Below are 27,320 nucleotides of genomic sequence, written 5' to 3' on the forward strand. Positions count from 1 at the left end.
AAGAACAGGTAACACTAATTGTGCATTCATGTGGTAGAATAATCAGACAAATGAGTTTCTGCTGGAAAAAATCATATAGGCAGAAAAAATATTAGTGCACAAGTTTCCTAATTTTTCCAAAAAATATAACTTTTAGATGATGTGGCAAGCAGGAGGTATCAGACCGGAGTGTGTCCAAACCTTTTTGGCTGGTATATATATATATATATATATACACACACACACACACACACACTTGTGGAACATGCTTTATTCATTTGTCAGAGTCTGTTCTGCCGGTGATTGATGAACATGTGAAACCTGTGAGTTCAGTGGTTAAAGTGACACCATCATAAATCTCACTCGTCCTCCTGTCCTGCAGGTGGCGGTACAGGCAGCCAGCAGACCATTCTCCATGAGGAGCAGTGGAAGATGCCGGCTCTGCCAGCACTGCTGCTGTCGATTTACGCTGTCGCCCTGCTGCTGACTATGGCGCCTCTCTCCTTCAGCCAGGCCAACACCCTCTCTGCGCTCCGCATGGGTGAGTAACATCACATGGGTTTGAATCCCACAGCACCCGTTAGTATCCAGAACAAACTACATGTTCTGAGCTTCGCCATCGCTGAGCAGGCTTTTGCAGGCTTTTGCAGGTGATCCAAAAATTCCAGGCACAGGCCCATAAAAAAAAAAAACTACCTGATTTAAATTTGTAGAGCAAACAGGACTTCTGTTTCAAACTGACATGAGTGCCTTGTGGAGGACGACTGCTGGTGAGCTGGGTCTGCAGAGACCATCAGAGCAATGCTCTGCTTTAACATCCTGAAGAGTGAGAGTAAGAATATTCAGAGGAGATCATCTGAACTGTGCAAATGCGCCGGCTCAGGGTGAACAAGCCCGCAACACAATCTTTGCTCAGCATCCGGGCCCTTCAGCACCTGTGCCTCAGTGGGTCTTTGTCCACTTATCACACTGACAGTGATGATTTTCATGTCTAATCATTCAGGCTGCTTCATTCCTACTTTAAGTTAAATTACATCAAGAAGTGTGATCAGTGAAGAGAATGCATGTGCTGTAAAGCCACTGTCGTGTTCTTAAGTTGAACAAAGGCAAAGTCCAAACTTGTAGCCTTTTTCTAAATGTAATTCAAACATAACTCAGTCAATCTTAAATCCAACCTGTTACCAGTCCTTTGTCTCTTCTTTTTTTTTTTTAACCTTTAACTTTCCTTCTGATCTTAAATATCCAGTTTAGTAGGCTTCATTAATATTCTCCCTGATCTTGGCCTCACAACATTAGCTTTTGCAGAAGTAACAGATGGTGAAACAGCTGATGAAGCCTGCTCTATAGGAACTCCGGTCAACCCCATTTCCACAGTCTTATCTTGCAAAGTTGAATGTAAGGGAATCAAATGCATGTGATTTCGCCTCACTGATCCCTGGGGTAAATCCACTGTGTAGGATCTTGGTGTGGCATGATTTTGGATCACAGATGTTTTTGCATCTGTGACCCAAACTTGTTCTCCTGGTGATAGGTCACTCAAAGGTTTGGCACCATGATGCCTGTTGAAGTTAGCATTGTCCATCATCCTCTTTTTATTTTCCTTTTGAGCCAAGTTGTCGCTGTCCGGCAGTGCAGGATCAATGTAGAGGGAAGTGCTGGCAGTGTTGTGCGTAACTGTCGGCCCATCAAGAGCTCAGCAGGGCTGTATCCATTCTGCAGCGGTGTAGCTCTATAAGCAAGAAAAGCTAAATAAGGGTCCTTTAACAGGTTTTTCACAGTTTGTACTGAGCGCTCCACTTCCCCATTACTCTGTGGAAATCTTGGGATGCTGATGATGTGTTCAAACCCATATGAGGCAGCAAAAGACTCAGAAACTTGCCCAGAATACTGTGGTCCATTATCCAACATTCAAACCTCTGGGATACCATGTCGGGCTAAAAAATGGACTTAAGATGCGCTATGATATCATTTGTTTTTGTCCCCTTTAGGAGGGCTATTTCAACATATCTAGAAAAATAGTCCACAACAAGAAGATACATTTTCCCTCCCAACTCAAAAAGATCTGGTTTCTAATTTTTGCCATGGGCGGGCTGGGTGCTGGGAAGGTATGAGTGGTTTGCTGTGATTGTCTCTTTCCTGTATACATGTTCTACATTTTAGCACCATTTCACTTATTTTCTGACTGAGTCCAGGCCACCACACTGACTGCTGAGCACAGGCTCTGCACTTAACAACTCCTTGATGTCCCTCATGAAGCTTTTCTAACACATCGTTGTGAATCGCTGAAGGGATAACAAGTTGTGAGCCCTTAAGCAGCAGTCAGAGCGGCACGTTCTGGGCAGTAATGTTTCAGCAGTTGTTCCTGTTTTGCCTGATTCAGCCATCCTTGTGTGCACATCTTCATGACACGTGCACAAATGTTATCACTCTGTAACTGTCCTTTCAGTGTGTCCAAGTACGAAGCACTAACTGGCAGATTTGCAATGATATTGTCCACATAGATGTCCGTGTCCTCCATTAGTTCCTTGTCAGAATGGGACATTGGTCTTTTAATAGGTGAACGGCACAAGTTGTCTGCTGTCCAGAGTGATTTACCTGGGGCAGACTGTATTTCATACAAGTAGCACAGGAGTCTCATCCTGAAACACTGAATCCTTGGTGGAAGAAGGTCCAAAGCTTGTCCTCCCGGCAGGGAAATGAGAGGCTTGTGATCTGTTTCTAAGCAGAAGTGTTTCCCTATGAGGAAATCCCAAAAACGTTCACATGCCCAAGTAAGGGCTAAAGCTTCTTTTCCACCTGTGCGTAGCGTTGCTCCGTTGGAGAAAGTGACCGTGAAGCATAAGCTACCGGTCTCCAGCCTTCCTCCCATATCTGGAGAAGAACACCCCCCCCCCCCCCCCCCAGTCAGTATGATGAAGCATCTGCAGAAACTTTAGAGTCCCTCTTCGGGTCATACATGGCCAGTACTGGGGGTGAGGTCAATGCCTCTTTTAGAGTTTTGAATGCTTTGTCCTGGTCTGTGCCCCAGTACCAACTGTTTCTTTTTGACAGCAGCTCCTGCAGGGCCTCGTCCTTTTCAGCCAAATGGGGAATGAACTTGCCCACTTGGTTCACCGTGCCCAGAAAGCTCCTCAGTTCTGCCACATTACTTGGTTTTTTCATGTCCATAATTGACTCAGTTTTCTTTGGATCAGGGCTGATGCCTGAATCTGAGATGATGTGACCTAAGAAGGAAACGTACTCCGTGAGAACTCACACTTTTCCACATTCAGTGTTAAACCTGCTTTTTCCAGCCGTTGCAGTGTAGCATGGAGGCTGGCATCATGTTCCTCCTGGTTGAATTCCTCCCACCAGTCCTTCAATAACCTCTGCCACTGTGCGCTGCAAGTGCTCAGGTGCAGAATTGATGCCGAAGGGATGGCGATTAAAGTGGAATCGCCCAAACAGTGTTATGAATGTTGTGAGCTTGGCTGAGTCCTTCGATAAGGGGATTTGCCAAAACCCCATGTTGGCGTCCAGTTTACTGAACACTTTGGCTTTTATCGACTGACGGCAGTACGTACTTTTCTCTGCAAACATACTTATTTAGTCCTGTAAAGTCCACATGCAGTCTCAGCCTGGGACTGTTTCCTCTAGTGTAGGTGTTGTAGTCCCTCAGTGTATCTGCTTCCCTGTGTTGTATAGTCAGCATTCGTTTTTATGTCTACTTCCTGTTTTACTTTGGCAGTCCTTTGTTTCATTGTACTCAGTTTTACTCCCCTGGTCTTGTTCAGCTGTGCTTCCTGGTGTGTCCTATCTCCCTGATTACCTTGTGTGTATATATTTTCTGTGTCCTCCTGTTTTTTGTCACGTTGTCTCACTCAGGTAGTGGTTCAGTGGACGGGACATGCTAGCTGGGCAAATCTCGGCTTTATTCATGCATGCACTGTATAAATAAAGTTGAGTTGAATTGAATTGAATTGAAAATACATTGTTTGTCAGTGGGCTTATGTACATGAGGCTGTAACAGTAATGCATCCTAAAAAAATAGTAATCAACTTTAACCCTCCCGCATTAGTAAGGGTTAGGTTCAGGGGACAATGAAGTGGTATGAACGGGGCCCCAAATCAAATTCTGCTCAGGGCCCCTTCAAGGCTCTTTCTGCAGGTGATCATTACTGACTACCTGGATCGGTCTTTGTTTCTCGCCCGGCGTCAGCTTCTCCCCGTGTGTTTGGGCCTGTTGTTCCCTCTATCTGGATCTGCAGAAATAAATGTGAAGGCTTTGGTTATTAGGGACCAGAGGTTGGTTAGATGGGATTTAAACCTTGTATCCTGCTCTACCTTAGCTTCTTTTACTGTGATTGCACTCATTGACCAAATTAACGCTGGTGTTTGTCATAATGAAGAAGCTCTAAATGAGAAAAAAAGTGTCCTCAGACAAAAGAGAAATGATGGCAGATTCCAATGTGAGGCTGGGCCACTTTGCCATGTCAAACTAGCTGCCAGGCCAGCACTAAGCCAGTGTGTTACATGATGACATAGATAAGTGACACAAAATAAATCCCTTAAGTACACATGAAGCATTTCAGGAAGTTAAGCAGCAGATTTTCTATAGGATAAAAAAACCCATGTGGTGTGGACAAGCCTTTTACATGCATTTCCATAAGATAACACTGAATGATAACAGAGCACTTTAAAATGGTGAGAGTTGTGTGTGTGTGTGTGTGTGTGTGTGTGTGTGTGTGTGTGTGTGTGTGTGTGTGTGTGTCCCCGTCTCTCCTCTCTGTGAACGTATGAACTGATAAAAACATCACCTCTATTTTTGCACTCATTACTCCGTTTTGCTGTTTTTGAGTCTCTCTCTCCTCGTGTGTTTCGCTCTCGTTTTGTTTCTCCTCTCACTACCCACCGCCGTCTGTTTGCCATCTTGATTCCTCTCACACTATCTCTTTGCTTTGTTTGTCTTGTTACGAGCCCCTGGAGGCCTCCCTTTGTTCCCGCTACTCGCTTGCTCTGCGTTGATTCTTCTCCCTCCCTCCTCTTCTTGTTTCTGTCCTGGGTTGGTTCATTTGAAAGCGCAACTAAATTCAAGACGAAATTGGATCAGGGAGCATCGCCGTGACTTCCCTTCGTGATCCGCAGCGAGGCCTGAGCACCACTCTGCTATCAGCACCTCTCCTTTCTCGTCCCGCAGAGGAAGATTAACTCCTATAAAAGCCGAGACTTAACACTGGAAGTAAAAGTTCAGCTCTCTCCTTGGAGCCGATAAGGATTTTTTTCCTGTTCATCGCTCACCCTCAAGTTCAAATCCCTGTTGCTTTTCTATCTCACAGGGCTTTAACAAAACTGGCGGGCACTTACACGAGGGCTACCATGGCAACGAGGTCGCCTGGCGATTTGTAATGACTCACCTTTAACTCTTCCATTAATACCAGCTGACTGCTGCACACACACATACAATTATCTGACACACATACACAAGGAAGCATGCATTTCCTTCACATTGCTTCTTTTTGTCTTATATAAGTGGAGTTCAGTGAAAATAGCAAAAGTTGTAATTTGACCTTCAGCAATGATTCAGTGAACATGAAAAAGTCAGGAGGCGTGCAGCAGGAGGCGTGCAGCAGGAAGCGTGCAGCAGGAAGCGTGCAGCAGGAGGCGTGCAGCAGGAAGCGTGCAGCAGGAAGCGTGCAGCAGGAAGCGTGCAGCAGGCTTTCATCTCATTCCCACAGCAATCGCCAGCCTTCGAGTACCAGAACCTGCAGCTCCTCTGCAGTCCAGCAGAGGCGCCATCATTGAGTCAGTCCCCATAGATTCCCATGTCAAAACATTACAGCAGAAACAAGCATGTTTACAGCCTGTGTAATTCACCTGTTTGAATCATACTAGGGCTTAAAGTTTCAGTCAGGATTCAGAAACAGCATTAGTGAAGGTTACAAATGATCTTCTCATGGCCTCTGACAGTGGACTCATCCCTGTGCTTGTCCTGTTGGACCTCAGTGCAGCTTTGATACTGTTGACCATGAATCATATTTATCTAATAGACTCCAATTTGTTCATGTAAATGGGGAGACTTCTTCACACACTAAGGTTATTTAAGGAGTTCCGCAGGGTTCTGTGCTAGGACCAATTCTATTTACATTATACATGCTTCCCTCAGGCAGGATTATTTAAAGGCATAGCATGCTTTTTCATTGCTATAGAGATGATACCCAGCTTTATCTATCCATGAAGCCAGATGACACACACCAATTAATTAAACTGCATTCATGTCTTAAAGACATTAAGGCCTGGATGACCTCTAATTTCCTGCTTCTAAATTCAGATCAAACTGAAGTTCTTGTACTCGGCCCCACAAATCTTAGAAACATGGTGTCTAACCAGATACTTACTCTGGATGGCATTACTTTGGCCTCCAGTAACACTGTGAGAAATCGTGGAGTCATTTTTGACCAGGATATGTCCTTCAATGCACATATTAAACAAATATGTAGGACCGCTTTTTTGCATTTGTGCAATATTTCTAAAATTAGAAACATCCTTTCTCAGAGTGATGCTGAAAAGCTCATTCATGCATTTATTACTTCTAGGCTGGACTATTGTAATTCATTATTATCAGCTTGCCCTGTTAAATCTAGAATAGAATTTAAAATCCTTCTCTTCACCTACAAGGTCTTGAATAATCAGGCCCCATCTTATCTCAAAGACCTCATAGTACCATATCACCCCAACAGAGCACTTCGCTCTCAGACTGCTGGCTTACTTGTAGTTCCTAGGATACTTAAGAGTAGAATGGGAGGCAGAGCCTTCAGCTTTCAGGCCCCTCTTCTGTGGAACCAGCTCCCAGCTTGGATTCAGGAGACAGACACCCTCTCTATTTTTAAGATTAGGCTTAAAACTTTCCTTTATGATCAAGATTATAGTTAGGGCTGGATCAGGTGACCCTGGTTCTGCTGGAGGTTTCTTCCTGTTAAAAGGGAGTTTTTCCTTCCCACTGTCACCGAGTTCTTGCTTATAGAGGGTCATTTGATTATTGTTTTTTCTTTATTGGGTCTTTACCTTACAATATAAAGCACCTTGAGGTGACTGTTGTGATTTGGCACTATATAAATTGAATTGAATCGAATAGAACTGAATTGAATTGAACTGAACCTGGGCGATATCCTCTCTCTGTCGTACAGGTCCAGGAGCAGAAAAAAGTGTATGAAACTGAGAGTTTAGAGCAGTCTGAAGCCTCAGGTTTTGGCTCACTGGGATTACTCATGTATGGAACTTTGGCCATATTCAGTGTGACTCTCCAGCATGAAACAGTAAGTCTACTGTATATACAGTATATGAGAGAAAATGAGAAAGGAATGAGAGAGGCAGGAAAAGCAGAATGTGTCTGCTCTAAAAGGTGAAGCATACCATTTTAATAATGCTTGCTAAATATTATCATTATCTCTTCAGTTTAACCATGGCTTTGGTTTTGTGGAAATCCTCGTCATGTGCTGAAGAGTTGCCCTTTCATTCCTGTGTGATGAATGACAAATATTATTCATCTTGTGTGGAGAAAAGGACCCTCACTGGTCACTCTCTGGGGGCCTCTCAAGAGCCTTCACGTATATTCCTGAACGTTGGTGATTGACCTCAGCGCGAGATTGATTCAGTGAGCCGTATACAGAAATGTCGTGCACGGCCTGTCCTTCCTAAACACAGTGGCACTTCAGTATTGACTCATCTGATTACCTCACAGCTTAGATCAATCCCGTCTTCCAGGCTCTGAGTTGTTCTGTTCCTACCCTGTCATGTTCACATAAGATGTTATTTGGGTTCTTATAGGAGTGTCATGTACAGGAACTGTCAACAAATAAAACCTTAGACCAACACTGTTACTGTCTTTTTGATCAGCTGCTTTTGAGCAAGGCATTTCTCTGTCAGCTGCTTATTAGCTGATAGGAAGAAACATCAACCTTTTCCCCGTTACAGTGAAAAAACTGTTGGCTCAAAAGGGAAAAATCAACATTCAGACTTTCATTTTTGTCATTTTTGTCAACCAAAAATTCATTCTGGCTGTTTCAGGTGCATGAATGTTTCCTTTCAGCCACACTTCTCTCTTCAGGTGCTGTAAAATCTAATTTAGTTCCACTCCAACACACTCCGCTATAACCAAATTTTCAGGGTTCATGATTCAGTGGCTGGGAAATAAAAAGGACTGTGGGAAAGTGTTTTGGTAATTCAAGGACTCTGACCGTGATGGGAGACTGTCAGCAGTCAAATGCTGGTTTCGTTTGTCCTGTGATGGATTGTGGAGGCCGCCTTTATCTGCTGCTGTGGCAGGAAACCATCAGGAGGCACACACACACACACACACACACACGTTCATAAAAATCTGTTCTGGTGCTGAGAAACAGGCTGGAAAAATGGCTCCGTATCAAACTCGTCTGCACAGACAAATGGTCTTTGTCAGGGACTTTTATATACACATGAAATTTATTCAGATGGATTCTCAATGCATAAATGTAAGAATTGGATATATGTGTGAATATAGAGTAAAGGTTAAACAGAGGGCAAAGAGAAAAATGTAATATAATATAAGTGTAATATGTTTAATAAATAAATAAATTGAAATAAAAGAAAACAAAGCAAAATAAAAGCGCATTAATTTCCACACATGTACTGGTGCCCGCAGTGAAGGACAATCTGCTCGCCTGATGTGGAGGACAGGAGTGAAGAAAAGACTGCGTACCTCTGCCAGGCCTTCAGATTTCATCTACAGGAGATGAAGGATGTATGGACCTGGATTGCTTTGTGATATTTCCTTGAAGACAAAAGACAATGTCTCCCAATTTTTCATCTTTCAGTTTCATATGTATGCTGTATATCTGTGAAGATGTGCTTCTAAAGGTTCAATGATCCAGATCCACATCGACTCCAAAGCTCCATCACTTCTAAGCTGCACCTCTGGAAACCTTTAAAGTTGTCCACAACTTTTTCAGTATTTCAGTTAAAAACAAGCAAAGCAAATTAATCACATGACCTCCGTGGTGGAGGTCATAAGATGAGACACATCCTGGCAGAAAAAACAGTGTTTCTTTGTGCTGTTCACTAATTTCACCATTTGTTGTATCCTTTTTGCAGTCTGTATCACAACATGATGCACAAGAGCTCATGCATATATTGAAAGGCTCAAAGTGCCCTCAGAGAGCGCAGTGAGACTCTGTAATCATACAAAGTGAGCTAAATGTGTGTGCGGCTCTGTTTGCATGAAAAATGGCAGATGCTTGGTTCAGACATGGCAGATAATCTGAGAGGCACTTTGTTTAAGGCGGACTGAACTGTGACGGTGAAACGCCACACTGCTCCTGCTTCGCTGACAGTCACACGACTGCGAGAAGTCATTTTTCAGTCAAAGACGTGCAGTTTGTTTTAGATCAGGCGCTCATGTCGTGCTGGTGGGAAAATATTCTCACGTTTGACGTGTTTCTGCCGCTGGACAAAAATAGATTTGTACTGGCTCAAAACTTTTCTGCTCATTTTCTTTTGCTGACTATCTTTTAAAATTTTAATAGTCAATAATTTTTGATAGACTGTTTTCTGATCCAGATCCTTGTATATGCTTGTCAATGTTGGGATACTAAAAAACAAAGAAAATTACTGAAAAAAGTGCATGAACAACATCCTGTGACTGAAACGCTGATATAACAGCAGCGTGTGGACGAATGTACAAACAACTGTTCACAAATGAATTATTTATATGAATAACATCTCTGGAAAATGTGTCCTCAGTGTTATCTTTAATCTGTGATAACAAACCTCAATAAAAACAATTATAAGCACCACGTCTCATGAACAGCAATCAAACCACATGACTCGGCTCCAGTTATCAGTCAAATGCGAGCTGACTTATCGCCGTGCAGAGAAACGACCCAGATGGGATCGAAGACGGCGTCTGTAATTAGAGGAACTTTGAGTTTATGTCTCCAGCTGAGTCGCCAGTTCACAGGTCAATAAAACGCCCCCACCTGTTCCTGCTCAGGTGTTCTCACTGCTGAGAATCAGAACGCTGTTGATTGTATGTGTCTGCTGTTCGTAAGGATTAACATATTGATGATCACTTCTTTTATGCAACACGGGTCAAACTTTAATGTCTGAAAATGAAAATTTTAAAGTGTAAATACCTGCAAATACTTTAATATGAAAGAAGCCATACAAAAGTGCTCCATACTGTGGAATTTCTCTTGAAATGAACTCACTGTTGGCATGAGGTCTAACAAAGAGGCTTTCATTTCTTAAACAGTTGAAACTTGCATTGAAACATTTTCATCTTTTACATTCCTGGTTTAGCTGTCTGTGAAAAGATGGCCAAGAATGATAGAAACTCCACAGGGTTCCTTTATTAGCACCATCTTATCAACGATTCCTCCACCTCCAGTTGTAGGTCGATCACCATTATGCACTGGTTTGTCTCCTTTGGCCTCAGTTTCAGCATTTTAGCTTTTTATCAACTTTTTTCTTAGTCAGTGGACTACACTTGGTGAGAGTAGATTGCTAACTTTTCGTGTAATGTTAGCTAGGTTGGTTAGAAAGCTATACAGCCATAGACTGTGAGCATGACACAGACTCAGATACCTGCTAATCAGCGCTCAGTAACATCCACAGCAAATCCTCAAATTTCACTCAGCCAAACTGGAGCTCAGCCTTCTCAGACGGTCTGGAGGATCTGCAGTTTCTGGTCCTTCCAATGTTGGCTTCATTTTTCAGCCACAGAGGTTTCTGCTTGGTTGTCACACTGGATTGCGTTTGAGTGCAGCAGTTACTGATGTGAAAGGGTGACTTACAGTGTTTACAATCAAAGGAGCATGCAGATTAATCTAAGTGACATCATCATGCAGATACTTCCTCCTGTAGCAGGATTAAAAACCAAGTGGGGAGCATAAATATTGCAGTGAAGGATTTTAACAATTCAGCAGCATCAGTGTCCTTCAACTGCTGCTAAAAAGTGCCATGAATTATTTCAGCCTGTGCTATCAGTCTTTCTGAAGGAATCATTAGCTTATGTTCATCATTAAATATCTCTAAACTACAGAGGAGCCAGTGTGTAAAAGGTAGTTTGTCACTGCAGATTTATCTTTTAAAAATGAACTCAAAGTACATTTTTCACCATTTGGGCAGCAGTTATTTCCTCACTTATGGTGTCAGTTTTTATTTCAAAAGGCAAATGTCTCACTTTGGAGGGAAACCCAAACTGAATATAAATGTTATACCTTTAGTAGAAAAAATGTCCATCAGTTCTACCTGATTTCTGAGCATATTAAAGCCATCCTTGTATGTGCTTGCCATTTTTGGGATACTAAAAAAAAAAAAAAAAACATGCAGGCAGAGCAGCGGTGTGTGGATGTTCTTCTTAAAATGTACAAACAACTGATTACAAATGAATTATATTTGCATCTCAGGAAAATGTGTCCTCAGTGTTATCTTTGACCTGTGTTAAAAAATGGAGGGGAGATTGGATTGTGTACATTTGAGTTTTTGTGCCAGAGAAAACTGCCAAACCTCACTGTGCTGCCGTAGGCAAACCGTAAACTCAAAAACATCACAATTTAGTATCTCAGAAGTCTTTAGATTAAAATGACCAAAGATCATGTAAATTCTCAGGATCTGTTGGGTGTAGGGTACGGCTCCAAGTCTGTAGGTCCTCGGGTGTTCAGTGAGGCTACTGAATTTTGCACATAGGTAAAAACAGCAAAGGGACTATTTTGTCAGACTTTTCTTTGGGGGACCCACAAATTCTCGAGGATTTTTGCCACATCTCAGATGTGTGCACATTTACATTCTTCCTGGGTTGAAGATGAGTCTGTCAACCAAACTTTATCTAAATCTATCCAGCAGCTGTTGAGGCATCTTGGACCAAATGACTGATAATGATAAACCTGGAGCCAAATCACCACGTTTCTGAAACTGGATAGCTGTAGACAGACAGTAAATGAGCAGAAATAACAGATATCAGATCCCACAGCTCTAACTCTGTTTGACTCTAAGAACTGTTCTTCAGGGGTTATTTTTCCCACCACTTCACGGCTCACTAAGGAAACTAAATTTTATGTCACCAGGGTAGGAAAAAAAAAAAAATCAGTGTCCGGTAAAATCATGAACTCACTCATTCAATAACATGAGCGTGGTGGTGTCTCGTTTGCCTCGAAAAGCCAGCGGCCACGAGAGGATTGCAGCAGCGCTGTGATTCCAGCCATAAGCCAGCAGAGCCATTGGTTGTTTTTATTCTCCTTTTTGTCTCGTCTTGTTGATGTCGACCTACCTGCGGACCCCAGAGTCCAGATTTCCACGCTCATATCAAATAATGTCAACTACATGGAGCTCGGAGCTGGGAAGTGACAAGAAAACCTATTTGGCAGTTTTTAGTGAAGGTACACCGCCTCCAGGGGTGAAATAAAATCAAGTCTGCAGAGCTCTTTTTGCCTCGATAAAAGGAGTTTTACCGTCATGTCTCAGGTTAAACAAAACACACAGCGTGGCGGGTCGACTCGCTCTACACAGCCTCGTTTCATAAATACAAGATGACGTTTCTCTACCGGCGGGCAAGAAGACGGCATTCCCTTACCACCCGGTAGAGAGTGAAGGTGAAACAGCATAATTTGATATTAAATTTGAGTGCAGCTCGGAGATGGTAAACAGGGCTGTCAGGAGGTCACTCAGAGAAAACACAAAGAGAGGAATGGAAACGCAGAGAAGACGTTTATCCCAAACTGTAACAAATAAGGGTCAGAGCAGTTTTTGAGGATGTTACCCTGCAAACACACAAAGTGAGAAAAAGTGAACGGGAACAGAAATGAGAGCAGCATCAAAGGTGGCTGGGACTGATTTATTCAAATCGTTTCATTCTATAAACGTACAAAACAATTATTTTAACCACATGCTAAATAAGGATGTTTCATTTCAAATATGCTGGATGAGAGTTTTTCTGTTGAAAGGTGTCAAACAGACAAAAAGGCTATGAAAAGGGGCGGAGTCTCGTTAGTCACATTACCAGCTCCAGGAATGCCAGTGTCAGTGTTTTGCTTCAATATTCAGAGTAGTAACTCCCCTGATTAACTCTGCTGTCAACAGCAGGGCCAAATTCCCATTTACTCAACACTCCAACCTGTAGAAAATACTTTTAGAAGCACTGTCCTGGTTCTGCAGCAGCTATTGTGTGTTTATAATGCTTAATCTCACTGGCAACCCCTGTAGGGTTAGTTAGGTTAACCCCCGAGGGGCCTGAATGTGTTGATCTGGGAGCAGCCTGTGTAATCAGGGTCATCTTAGATTTATGCCAGCAGCCTACTCTGTTGCACAAACATTAAATTATAGCTGCATTTTTTGCAGTAAATAGAACATATTTCGTCGGGACGTCGCTCAGCATTTTATTTAACTTTCAAAATGACTACTGTGGCCATAACATATGTTGCAATAATGATAATACATGTCATGGTTACGACTGTTGGTCTGTTGGTAAGTTGTAATATGAAGTTTATGAGAAAATGGGTCATAATTATAAAGGCATAATTACCAGATGATAAGTTCTAATTATAAGATGGTAAATCATGAGAATAGGCCAAAGAGTCACGATTACAAGATGATCTTAATTTGAGATAGTAGATTGTAATTATGAGATGATAAATTATAATTAAGACTTCGTTAAGACAATACAATTAATACATCTTGACAATGACTCATAACTGTAAAAGTTTTGAGCTATAAAATCAGACTTTTTTCAAGTTGCAAATATTGCTCCCAAATATTGGAGCTATTTCTCACACTTGCCGTATAATCAATGCTTTATTGAGGAAAAAAATATATATTCCAAAAAAATTCAGGTAATGAGCGAAAGTATTACTGAAGAAGTCCCTGCCCTGCTTTAATATTAATAATAGTGAGTCAGACCTGCTCTCCTGCCTCGCGCTGTCCTCGTGTGTTTTCGCTCTTTCTGCCTCTCGATACTTAACTGTTATAAAGATGGCCACTCGGAGCGGCTCATATCCCAGAGCAAAAATGCCAAGAGACGAGAGACGGGCTGCACTCCACAAACTTTTAGGACAGCGTGTGAGTATTTGACCCCTTGTGATAACATCACTTCATCTTAGTTTGCCTCTCTAGGCCAGTGTGTGTGTGTGCATGTGTGTGTGTGTGTGTGTGTGTGTGTGTGTGTGTGTGTGTGTGTGTGTGTGTGTGTGTGTGTGTGTTGTCATAGTGACCCAGAGAACCAGATACTGCATAAACAGTGTCTGAACACTCCTGAAGCTCCTGAGGAAGACATGTTATCTGCCATCTCAGCTTCATCCTCCCTCCCTTCTTCTCTCTGAGCACCAAGATATCGGGGAGATCTGAGCCTTACCTCTCTGTCCCTGAACAAATGGCATCTGTCTAATAAGTGGCAGGAGGGACAAAGCTGGAATGACTGCCTGCTGCTCCAATTCAGATTTTATTTTTCTGAGTCAGATTTGGGGATTCTACTGTCTTATAATAGCTCAAATCTAGATTTTCAAGTGTTAAATTTACTTACATGCTACTGACAGCACAAAATATAAGCACAAGTAAATGGTGGTAACATATTTAAAAATCTGTGTGGAAGCAACACTCAGGCCTAAAAACTGATCTACTGCAGATGAAAGCCATGTCCAGTCTTACACCCCATCCCTATAGAGACTCTTTGCTCCCAGACAACTAAACAACAAACAAAAAACAAAGCAAAACAAAAATTAACAAAAAACAATTCAAGCATAAAGGTTCAAAGATCCTCAACTGCAGCAAAGAGTAAAACAGTTAAATGTGGACATTAAACATTAGGTCTCTCTCTTCCAAGTCCCTGTTAGTAAATGATTTAATCATTGATCACCATACTGATTTATTCTGCCTTACAGAAACCTGGTTACAGCAGGGTGAATATGTTTAAATGCATCAACACCCCCGAGTCACAGTAACAGTCAGAATGCTCGAAGCACAGGTCGAGGAGGAGGAGTAGCAGCAATCTTACATTCCAGCTTAGTAATTAATCAAAGACCCAGATAAAGTTTTAATTCTTTTGACAGCCTATTAGTCTTATCCACCCTAACTGGAAAACTCAAAACCTTTTTTATTTTTTGAGTTTCTGTCTGATTTCTCAGACTTTTTATCTGATTTGGTGCTCAGTTCAGGTAAAATGATTATAGTGGGTGATTTTTAACATCCATGTAGGTGTTGAAAATGACAGCCTCAACACTGCATTTAATCTATTATTTGATTCAACTGACCTCTCGCAAAATGTAAATGAGCCCACCCACCACTTTAATCACAGACTGGATCTTCTCTTGACATATGGCATGGAAACTTAAGAGTATTCCCTGAAAACACTCTTTTGTATGATCGGTTTAAATTTACAGTAATGGATTACACATCAGTGGGAATAAATTGCATAACAGTGGAAGTCTTTCTGAAAGTGCTGTAGCCAAGTTCAAGGATATAATTCCTTCATTGTTATGCTCTTCAGTGCCAACACAGTACAGAGCAACTACCTAAACTCTGCTCCCAGTGAGGTCGATTATCTCGTCAATAGTTTTACATCCTCACTGCGTACGACTTTGGATACTGTGGCTCCTCTGAAAAGGAAAGCTTCAAATCAGAAGTGCTTTACTCTCTGGTATAACACAAACATGCAGCTTAAAGCAGATAACCTGTGAGGTGGAGAGGATCTTCATTTTTAACCATTAGAGAAAAAATTATTCATAAGCATCTCACAGACATATCTTTACGTTCGGCTGCTTTCAGCACTGCTGGTATTTATTTAGATGCTTTCTCTCTGATTGATCTTTCTAAGTTAACTTCAGTAGTTGCTTTCTCCAAACCATCAACATACATACCACAGGCCTTCAAGGTGGCTGTAGTTAAACCTCTACTTAAAAAGCCATCACTGACCCAGCTGTCTTAGCTAATTATAGGCCAATCTCCAACCTTCCTTTTCTCTCAAAGATTCTTGAAAGAGTAGTTGTAAAACAGCTAACTGATCATCTGCAGAGGAACGGTTTATTTGAAGAGTTTCAGTCAGGTTTCAGAATTCATCACAGTACAGAAACAGCATTAGTGAAGGTTACAAATGATCTTCTTAGAGCCTCTGACAGTGGACTCATCTCTGTTCTTGTCCTGTTGGACCTCAGTGCAGCTTTGATACTGTTGACCATAACATTTTATTACAGAGATTAGAGCATACTATAGGTATTAAAGGTACTGCACTGCAGTGGTTTGAATCATATTTATCTAATAGACTCCAATTTGTTCATGTAAATGGGGAGTCTTCTTCACACACTAAGGTCAGTTATGGAGTTTCACAGGGTTCTGTGTTAAGGCCAATTTTATTTACATTATACATGCTTCCCTTAGGCAGTATTATCAGAAAGCATTGCATACATTTTCATTGTTATGCAGATGATACTCAGCTTTACCTATCAATGGAGCCAGATGACACACATCCATTCGTTAAACTGCAGGAATGTCTTAAAGACATAAAGACCTGGATGACCTCTAATTTCCTGCTTCTAAATTCAGATCAAACTGAGTTTATTGTTCTCTGCCCTACAAATCTTAGAAACATGGTGTCTAACCAGATACTTACTCTGGATGGTATTACTGTCAAGGAGCACTGTGTAGCAGGCAGGTGCTGTACCCACGATGCAGGAAACAGGTTTAACGTTACTACAGCTTTTATTTGCTTGTTGTGCCGGGGAATACAGAGCTGGAAGGGGTCAGCAGCAAAAATTAGACAGACTTACCAAAGTATATAGACTGATAGATGGATGGAAAACACACAGCGGACAGGGAACCACAGACGACATCAAACATGCGACAACCTGACAAAGAACTGACAAGAACACAGACAATATATACACACAAGGCACTGAGCTAATGGGAAACAGCTGGGAGGGAAACACACGAAGCAAAACTAAACCTAAAATAAAACAGGAAGTAACAAAACACAAGGCCCAGGGCTAGGGCACATGAACAGGACAGACAAAAAGCACAGAAACACTGACAACCAAAAAACACATGGCCTAAAGAGCCTAAAACAACATAACACATATAACAGAATATCAAAACATAATAAAGCACTGGCCCCAAAGCCAAGGACCATATCAATTACCTTGGCCTCCAGTAACACTATGAGGAATCTTGGAATTATTTTTCAACAGGATATGTCTGTCAGTGCACATACAGTAAAAACTGCCTAAGTCAAAGTCGCACAAATTGGATTTTCACTGTAGTCGGATGGCTTCTGCAGGTCCCGATTTTTCCTGACGTTAATTCCAATAAAGTCATCACCTAAATCAGATCATACAAGTTGGATTTTCACCTACCTTGGATGAAAAATCTGGTCCCATTGTAATGCATTTCCAATTAAATGTGATTGCATAAGTTGGATGAGTAAAGCCCTCCTCAGCTCCCGTCACACCCACTTCCAATATCTATGATCTGCGCAAACGCCATGCATTGGCTCGTTCATGCACAGCTACACACATTAACAATGTCCGGAGATCGCTTGACTGTTTAGACAGTCACGTGATGTCTGGGTTGGCTGCACTGGGCGAATCAGTTCATTCAATCAGAGACAATGACAGCAAGCGCAGGAGGAAAGTGTAAGCTACAAACTCGCACTTACGAGCAAAAATACCAGATTATAAAATTTGCAGAAGCAAATCAAGGGATGAAGCAGAAAGCCATTGCTGCGAAATTTCATATTAGACCCCAAACTGTCTGATATTTTGAAGAATTTTGAAGAAACTGATTTTATCCGACTTACACAAGACAGATTTTTTACAAGTCGGATAAAATTCCATGGGCCATTTGAATCCAACTTAGGCAGTTTTTACTGTATTAAACAAATATGTAGGACTGTTTTTTTTTGCATTTGTGCAGTCTCTCTTTCAGGCCCCTCTTCTGTGGAACCAGCTCCCAGCTTGGATTCAGGAGACAGACACCCTCTCTATTTTTAAGATTAGGCTTAAAACTTTTCATTTTGATCAAGCTTGTAGTTAGGGCTGGATCAGGTGACCCTGAACCCTCCCTTATGCTCCCATAGGCCTAGGCTGCTGGGAGCATTCCCATGATGAATTCCTTCTTCACTCACCTCTTTTTGCTCTCTGTGTTTATATACCACTCCGTATGTAATCATTGGTTATTATTAATCTCTGGCTCTCTTCCACAGTGTATCTCTTGTTCTGTCTCCCTCCCCTCAGCCCCAACCGCTCTCAGCAGATGACCCCCCCTCCCAGAGCCTGATTCTACTGGAGGTTTCTTCCTGTTAAAAGGGAGTTTTTCCTTCACACTGTTTCCAAATGCTGCTCATAGGGGGTTGTTTTGGCTGTTACCTTACCTTACCTTGTGATTTGGCACAATATAAATAAAATTGAACTGAACTGAACTGACCTGAACTACTTAACCCTCATCACTGACAGATATAACATAACAAAAGTAATATAATTAGTGAAACATGTGTATTGTACAAGTTAATGAGGTCATGAATTAGTTTCCAAAGGCAAAGAGTGAGTGCAGACTGAAGGCTAAAGTGTGTCTGTAAGTGTATCCATGTACTTCAGTTTTATATGAACACTAATCACAGTGAACCAGACCAGTTAAAACTTGTATATCCACCTAACTTTTATTAATAATCAGTTTGCTTGGGCACCACTCAGATGCATATAAAGTACAGGCACACACACTCAGAAGGAGGTGCACATGCATGATGGCATTTTCTGTAAGAATTCCTCCAGGGAAAATTAGCCTTCTGTAGCTGCAACTCAGAAATGCTTGTTTGAAAACTGTATGAGGGCAGCGTGGTGACGTTTTCCTTTGGACTGAAACTTTTGCTTGTTGCCAATGAGATTTTTTAAATTTATTTATTCAGATAAATTCCTTGTGAGAAGCAATCATAACAGCAAAAAATCACAAAAGCAAAACTTAAGAAAAATCCTCTGAAGAAAAATATATATTATTATTTAGTTACAATTAATTTGCACATTTTTTAAAATAAAAATCTAAACTTCTTGAATGCAACTGCCAGCTGTTATCCAAAGTGTATTTGCCATCCTTTGATTTTGATTCTGGTACCACTTAGTTTGCAGTAATTTCAATTAAACATTATTTTTTGTATTTATATGATGAAACCAATGAGGATCAATTTAACCCCAATAAAAAAAAATTCAAGTAAAATCTAAATAATTAAAGACATAGCCAGCCAGCCCAGAGATGTCATCTTTTAGTGTGAAAAAGATTATTTCCAGAGATCACCAGACCCTCCATCTGCCATATTGGCTGCACCTAGAAATTCTGCACATAAATATGAACAGGATTGTTGACAAAGGGCAGCCCTGTCTGCCAAGTCTGACTTACTGCTGGCAATGTGAACCAAGCTCTCACTGCAGATGTGTCACAGTCCTGGGCCGTTTGCCCAGTTTTTATGTTTTTTCCTTGAGGTTCAGTTTTTATTGTATTTTGGCTGTGCTTCTACGGTTGTTTACAGTTTTGAGTTCTTAGTTGTAATAGTTTACTGAGTCTTGTTCTTATACTTATTTAGTTTTAGTTTTAGTATTTAGTTCCTGTTTCCCTTGTTCCTGTCTTTTTCCCTGCATTCTTGTGTTCCGGTTTTCCTTCCTGTGTCATGTCTTCTGTGTTGTGTTTCTGGTGTTTGTGTCTCCCCTATTTAGCTGCTTTCACGTCCAGTTTGTGTCGTAGTCTGGATGTCACCGTTGTTGAAGTTCCTCCGTGGATCTGTGTCAGGTCCATGTGTATGTTACCTTTGGTCACTTCCTGTTTCATTTTGCCAGTCTCCTGTTCTGTGTGTGTTGTGTTTAGTTTTTTTACCCTTGTCTTGTTAATGTAATTCTGTTCACCTGTGCTCCCCGGATGTTTCCACCCTCCTCTCATTACCTTGCGTCTATAATTGTCCGTGTCTTGTTCAGTTCTTTGCTGTGTCGTTATCTGAAGGATAAAGGGCACTCTTTCGATTAACCAGTGTTCACATTTTGGACCGGAAAGACAGATGATGTGTCTCCTGTGAACAACCATCACTGGACAGAGTGGTCCACCTCAACCCCCATTCACACCTTTCTTCAGGTGACCTCAATAGGACACTTGATAGAGTGGTTTCACCCGAAACCACTGATTGTGGTGACCCACACCTTTGTTCACACCTTGGCACATGTGATTATACACATGAACGATAGTGGGTCATGACCACCTCTGGGCACAACCCCCACCAGGGTTTAAATACCTGGGTCTCTCCACCTTTGGTTTTAGAACTGAAGAAGCCTTTCGGATGAGAGGTGAAAATTTTCAAGAAACTTTATTTAAGCTCCAGAGACTACTACGACCTACAGTAGATAACTGAAAGACTACAGAGACACGATTTGTTTTTGCCTTATATACTGTATTTCCATTTATGTTTATATGTTTCAATAAATCACTGCACCTGTTTCCCATCTGCTTAGCAAAACAAAGACATGAGGGGTAGCTCAAGACTTTTGCACCGTACTGTACATATGAGAACACAAATGTCAGATGCGCTTTGCAACGGCCTGGCGACCTGTCCAGGTGTACCCTGCCTCTCACCCTCTGGTAGCTGGAATAGGCTCCGACCCTGAAAAGGATAAACGCAGGATGGATGGATGGATGGATGGATGGATGGATGGATGGATGGATGGAAGTGTCAGGTGAATTGAGATCCAGTATAATATGATCTTTAATTAGCCAGCTAGTTCAAAGTCTGTGTGATGACTGAGTGCACTGTGTGGGAATAGCACAGGTAGGTAAATTTATAGGTGTGAAAAGGTGAATTCACTAATGGCTGTCATGTGTCCCGCCTCCTCCACACTCCACTCAGGCAGTAACCTCACCAAAGCAAAACATCATCATCATCATCATCAGTTAGAACGCGTCTGAACCCTTTTCAGAAGTTCATGTTCTTGTTAAAGTGTTTCTGATCTACACACAGCAGGACCAGTGAACCTGCATTACCTCCAAAATGTATTTAGGAAAAGGAGGTTTGTTTTTCCTGAGAGGCGATGCTGTGGGTATCTTCCCTTGGGAAGGCCTCATGTTTAGATTTTCAGTTCCACGGTGTCTGATCTAACTCAAGGATTTTTAGGAGGAAGACTCAGAGAACACAGATAACGCAGCACGAACCATCTGGTTCTCTTTGTGTTCCCCTAAACTGCAAAAACCCACAACAGTCTTTTTGAGGAAGGACACAATAAATCGCCTCCTAGTTCGCCTCGAGAGGTGTTAATTATTTAAGAAACACAAATCAAATCCAGAGCAAACCCTGGCAGCAGCAGCAGGAGCAGACTTTCTGCTTGTTATTGAGCCTCAGCACCATATTCACTTTGATTTTTTAGTCTACTGAAACTCAGGAATAAGGAACGATGCATTACACTGCAAAAACAGTCCATCCTTTCGTGAGCCTGAAATTCCTCTGTTTAAACAACAGAAAACAGCTCTTGTCATCTGGTATTCACATCAGGTCCCAGCAGCAGCACAATCAAAATTTTCTGCATTTCCATCTGCTACAGTTTATGTGAGCGTTCTCAGCCTGTACGTTCTGCCCGCTCTCCAAATGCACAGTCGCCTGCTCAATGTGTGGCACTTAGGAGTCAGCTGGGAGGGAGCAGCAAAAATAAACAAGGGAGGTGTTACTGTACACAGCCGGCAGCTACGTTTTTCTTCACCGTTTCTAAAGGGAGGAAACAGAAATGATGACGAGTGGATTTGTTGGTTCAGATTCAGGGACAGGTATCAGATTTGTTTTTTGGTCCATCACCTTGCTGCTGTTGAAGTTGCAGTTTGTGTTTGAGCAGTTTGTACCTGGATGTTTGCAAATTTGATCACACTTTTTACACACCTTCTATCTTCAGGTGAAGAGAAGGTGGTTCAGCACAATTTCAACATACAGAAGAGAGACAGGTGATGTGCTCTCTGGCCTATTTTACATAGCATTTCTATGTAAAATTGAATTTTTGCTTCAACCCCCTGAAACCCAAATTTGACTAAATTTGGGCAAACTGATAGGATATACTGATAGGATGGCAGTGTGCACAGACGCAGCACCTCATAGCTCATTCTGTTGTTTTATTTATTTTTGCTTTGTATGTTTGTTTGTCTGTATATTGGCAGCATGGTGGCGTGGTGGTTAGCACTGTTGCCTCACAGCTAGCAGGTCTGGGTGTGGTGGCCACATATATGCACATTTCACACCAGAATGCCCCAAGCTCTTATTGTGAAGAGAGAGACGGGAATAGATCTGGAAAAGGCGGGAGAGAGAGGCCTGGGATAAAAGGGCTTGACTCCTCCTTTTGGAGGAGATATATTTGGAGTTCTAGTGTGTGTGTTTTACCGAATAAAGCTGAGACTACATACCTGCTCGTGTCTCCTTCCACCGACTCCTACATTGGTGACCCCGACTAAAGAACATGTCTGCTGACGACAGCTCAACGGCCGCGGCCGCTGTTTCCTCACCAGCCGCCGCCGTTTCCTCACCAGCCGCCGCCGTTTCTCCCGCTATTTTTGCGGCCACGGTCAAGCTCCCGGAGTTCTGGCAGCACGATCCAGAGCCTTGGTTCCAGCATGTGGAGGCCCAGTTTCACCTCCGCGGGATCACCTCAGACGACACCAAGTATTACCATGTCGTCGCGGCGCTGGACTCTGCTTCTACCCGCCGGCTGATGGGACTGCTCCGGGACCCGCCGCCTGCTAACAAGTATGGAGCGCTGAAGGAGAACCTGCTGCGGATTTATCAGCTTTCAGACGAAGAGCGGGCTGATCGCCTGTTGTCCCTGAATGGCTTGGGAGATGGTAAACCCTCCGAGCTGATGGAGCACATGCTGGCTCTGCTCGGCCCGGGCGACGCTTCGTTTCTCTTTACGCATCTGTTCCTGCGCCAGCTCCCCCCTCCCGTGCGCACCGCGCTAGCCAGCTCCGCTCTGATACGGGCCAAGGATTACCGCGGGCTAGCTGAAGAGGCGGACAAGATTTTGCTGGCATCCAGGCATTCCGGTGTGCATGCACTTTTACCGAGTGCGGCTCTACAAGGGGCGGAGACGAGAGAAGCTGGTGCTGTGGCCGCCGTCGCAGAGCGCCGGAGGAAGGAGAGCGTGCTCTGCTTCTATCATCGCCGGTTCGGAGTGAAGGCGAAGCGCTGCATTCCGCCGTGTACCTTCCAGCACCAGGGAAACGAGAGGGCCGGTGCTCACTAGCAGCTGTGTGCGCTGGCAGCTCGGACAAGCTGCTCTTCATTGAGGACACTGCTTCGGGACGCCGTCTGCTTGTGGACTCGGGTGCTCAGCGTAGCATCATGCCGGCTTCAGCTGCGGACGCCTTGGGACAATGTCACGGACCCCTGCTGGACGCGGCGAACGGTACCCCCATTCGCACATATGGAATGAGGTTGGTGACTGTGTGTTTCAAGGGACGTCAGTTTAACTGGGACTTTGTGATAGCCTCTGTGTCAGTACCTATACTCGGCGCTGATTTCTTGTGTGCTTTCAGGTTGTTGGTCGATGTAGCTAATAGGTGCTTGATAGATGCTGTGTCTTTTGATACCTACCCCTGTACACTTGGTAGTCCTGGCCCCCTGCCCCTCGCTAACATGCTTGCCACAGGTGATGAGTACCAGCGTTTGCTTGCCGAGTTTCCCACCCTCACGGTTCCCACCTTCTCTGCAGCCGTAGCTAAACATGGTGTGGAGCATTACATTACCACTGTGGGTCCGCCGGTTTTTGCGCGTGCACGCCGTCTCGATGCCGCGAAGTTAGCGATAGCCAGGGAGGAGTTTGCAAACATGGAGCGCCTTGGGATTGTGCGCCGCTCAAACAGCCCGTGGGCGTCCCCGTTGCACATGGTCCCTAAAGCTGACGGTGGGTGGCGCCCTTGTGGGGATTTTAGGCGCCTTAATAATGCGACGACTAATGACAGGTACCCGGTTCCCCACATTCAAGATTTTTCGGTTCATCTTGCGGGGGCAACTATTTTTTCAAAGGTGGATTTGGTGAGGGGATACCATCAGGTTCCTGTCCATCCGCGTGATGTGCCCAAGACCGCGGTTATCACTCCTTTTGGCCTTTTCGAGTTTTTGCGAATGCCCTTCGGTCTGAAGGGCGCGGCACAGACGTTTCAGCGCCTCATGGACTCCGTTTTGCGTGGTATGCCATTTTTGTTCGTCTATCTGGATGACATACTGGTTGCCAGCCCTTCCGCCGCGGAGCATTCAGTGCACCTCCGCCAGTTGTTTGAGCGTCTCAGTGAGCACGGTTTGATTGTGAATCCAGCTAAATGCCAGTTCGGTCTGCCGGCCATAGAGTTTTTGGGACACCTCGTTTCGCCCCAAGGGGCGTTTCCCCTGCCCGCTAAGGTGGAGGCGGTTTCTGCTTTTCCGCGCCCTTCCTCAGTGAAGCCCCTGCAGGAGTTTTTGGGGATGGTGAACTTTTATAACCGTTTCATCCCCCGGGCTGCTCACCTCATGCACCCTCTGTACAATGCACTTAAGGGCAAGAAAGGCAACCAAGAGATAGAGTGGACACCTGAGCGGGTGCAGGCATTTGACAGTGCCAAAGCTGCTCTTGCCAACGCTGCCCTGCTGGCCCACCCGTCTCCCGAGGCGCCTGTTGCCCTTACTACCGATGCCTCCGATTTTGCAGTCGGGGCCGTGTGCGAACAATGGGTGGGTGGTGCTTGGCAGCCCCTCGCCTTTTTTAGCAGGAAGCTTCGGGATGCGGAGAGAAAGTACAGTACGTTTGACAGGGAGCTCCTTGCCCTTTTTCTCGCGACGCGTCATTTCCGGTTCCTGCTTGAGGGCCGTGACTTTACCGCTTTTGTAGACCACAAACCTCTCACATTTGCCATGGCAAAGGTTTCAGAACCATGGACTGCACGGCAGCAACGGCAGCTTTCTGCTATTTCAGAGTTTACCACTGACATTCAGCACGTCGCCGGCAAGTGTAATCGGGTGGCTGACTGTCTGTCCAGGGCGCAGGTTAGTTCTGTGCATTTGGGAGTGGACTACTCTGCCATGGCTGCCGACCAACTTACGGATACGGAGATTCAGGCTTTTAAGAGGGCCGAGTCCAGTTTGCGTTTGGAAGATGTCTCATTTCAGGATAGTGGCGTAACCCTACTTTGCGACGTCTCATTGGGCAGGCCTCGCCCCTTGGTTCCTGCTTGCTGGCGTCGGCGGGTTTTTGAGGCAGTTCATTCTCTTTCGCACCCAGGAGTTAAAGCCTCAGTTAAGTTGGTAGGGGCCAAGTTTGTGTGGCCCGGCCTCCGGAAAGAGGTCAGGGCGTGGGCTTCCTCATGTGTTGCTTGTCAGCGCGCCAAAGTGCAACGACACACCAAATCCCCTCTGGAGCACTTTCCCATACCCCAGAGAAGGTTCGAACATGTCCATGTAGACCTGGTAGGTCCATTTCCCCCTTCCCGGGGTTTCACCCATCTCCTGACAATGGTGGACAGGACGACTCGGTGGCCTGAAGCAGTTCCTTTGGCGTCAACCACCTCAGCAGATGTTGCTCGTGCGTTCGTCTCCTCCTGGGTATCTCGGTTTGGCGTACCGCTTGACTTGACATCTGACAGGGGTCCTCAGTTCACGTCTGAGCTGTGGACTGCTGTGGCGGAGAACCTTGGCGTCAGACTCCATCGCACTACCGCGTACCACCCGCAGGCCAATGGCCTTTGCGAGAGGTTCCACCGTACCATGAAGGCTGCCTTACGGGCTGCGCTGGTGGACAGCAGCTGGGTTGACCGCCTTCCTTGGGTCCTGCTGGGCCTGCGTGCGACACCTAAGGAGGACCTGCAGTCTTCTTCAGCCGAGCTGGTCCTGGGCCAGCCTTTGAGGGTTCCAGGGGAATTCCTTCCTGGTGCATCTGCTTCGGGGGCCGACAAAAGGAGCGGGCCGGTTTTCCCGGGGAATGATAGGTTTTTGGCCCCAGTAGCGGCGCATCACTGCCTTCCACAGTCATATGTGCCAAAGGACCTGATGTCTGCCAAGTACGTTTTTATCCGCCATGACGCGCACCGTTCTCCACTTCGACCTCCTTATGATGGTCCATTCCGTGTGCTAGAGGTGGGACCTAAGGATTTTTTGGTTGAGCTGGGAGGTCGTCAGGAGCGGGTTTCGGTGGATCGCCTTAAGCCTGCTCACATGTTTCCGGATGGTCCTATTGAGTTGGCCCAACCTCCGCGCCGCGGTCGTCCTCCCGTTTCTATGCCTCACTCGGAGGACCTGCCCCCAGCTGCTGTTTTTTCCCCTGCCAGGGGGCAGTCTCGCCGTGGTCGGGGCTATGCCCCTCCCTCGTTTTCACCACCTGTGGTCGCCAAGCACAGCCGTAGCGGCCGCCTTGTTAAACCCCCTAGGAGATACTCTTGAGGTGGTATTTTATTTTTGCTATGTTGTGTTGAAAATGGTTGCTGTTTTTATGATTGTATTGTTTGCCATTCTGTGTGTTCAGGGGGGGCCTGTGTGGTGGCCACATATATGCACATTTCACACCAGAATGCCCCAAGCTCTTATTGTGAAGAGAGAGACGGGAATAGATCTGGAAAAGGCGGGAGAGAGAGGCCTGGGATAAAAGGGCTTGACTCCTCCTTTTGGAGGAGATATATTTGGAGTTCTAGTGTGTGTGTTTTACCGAATAAAGCTGAGACTACATACCTGCTCGTGTCTCCTTCCACCGACTCCTACATGGGTTTGAATCCGCCCGGGCTTTTCTGGGTGGAGTTTGCATGTTCTCCCTGTGCAGGTAGTGCAGTTAGGTTAATTGGTGATTTTAAATTGCCCATAGGTGTGAATGGTTGTCTGTCTCTCTGTGTTGGCCCTGCAACAGGCTGGTGACCTGTACAGGGTGTACCCTGCCTCTTGCCCTAGGACAGCTGGGATAGGCTCCAGACCCCCTGTGACCCTGACCAGGATAAGTGGAAGTGAATGGATGGATGGATGGTTGTATATTGTAGTGGTAATCACTGTTACAGCTGCCTGCACTTGTAGTCTTCAGCTAAAACCTCCCATGACAGATGACTTTCACCACACTTACAGCATATCTGCCGACCAACGAGACCACCAAGATCACTGATCGTTGTAGGGTCTGGCAGACGCCGTAGACGATGGTGATTGAGGAAGCAGAAACTTGGATACCGGTCCAGACTAGCAGCAAAGCTCAGGAAACACCCACAAGTCTTTTCTGCCGAGTATGTTTCTCATCAACACAAGATCCACGGTCCAGGAAATGGATGAACTGGAATTATTAATTGCTGGAAATCACTCCTCTGGTGACTACTGTCATAAAAATAACTGAAACCTGGCTCCATCTGCAGATC

General features: G+C 44.3%; 1 protein-coding gene across 1 annotated transcript in view; it reads left to right on the forward strand.

Moving 5' to 3' along the window:
• Window positions 1-411: 411 nt before the first annotated feature.
• Window positions 412-27,320, forward strand: part of LOC115787873 (glutamate receptor ionotropic, kainate 5-like) — a 128,985-nt gene continuing 102,076 nt past the window's right edge. Inside the window, exon 1 of the mRNA XM_030740641.1 lies at window positions 412-520. Within this exon, the coding sequence (XP_030596501.1) occupies window positions 412-520 (109 nt within the window). The remainder of the gene's footprint in view (window positions 521-27,320) is intronic.

Source organism: Archocentrus centrarchus, chromosome 11 (assembly GCF_007364275.1).
Source record: "Archocentrus centrarchus isolate MPI-CPG fArcCen1 chromosome 11, fArcCen1, whole genome shotgun sequence".
Classification (NCBI taxonomy): Eukaryota; Metazoa; Chordata; class Actinopteri; order Cichliformes; family Cichlidae; genus Archocentrus; species Archocentrus centrarchus.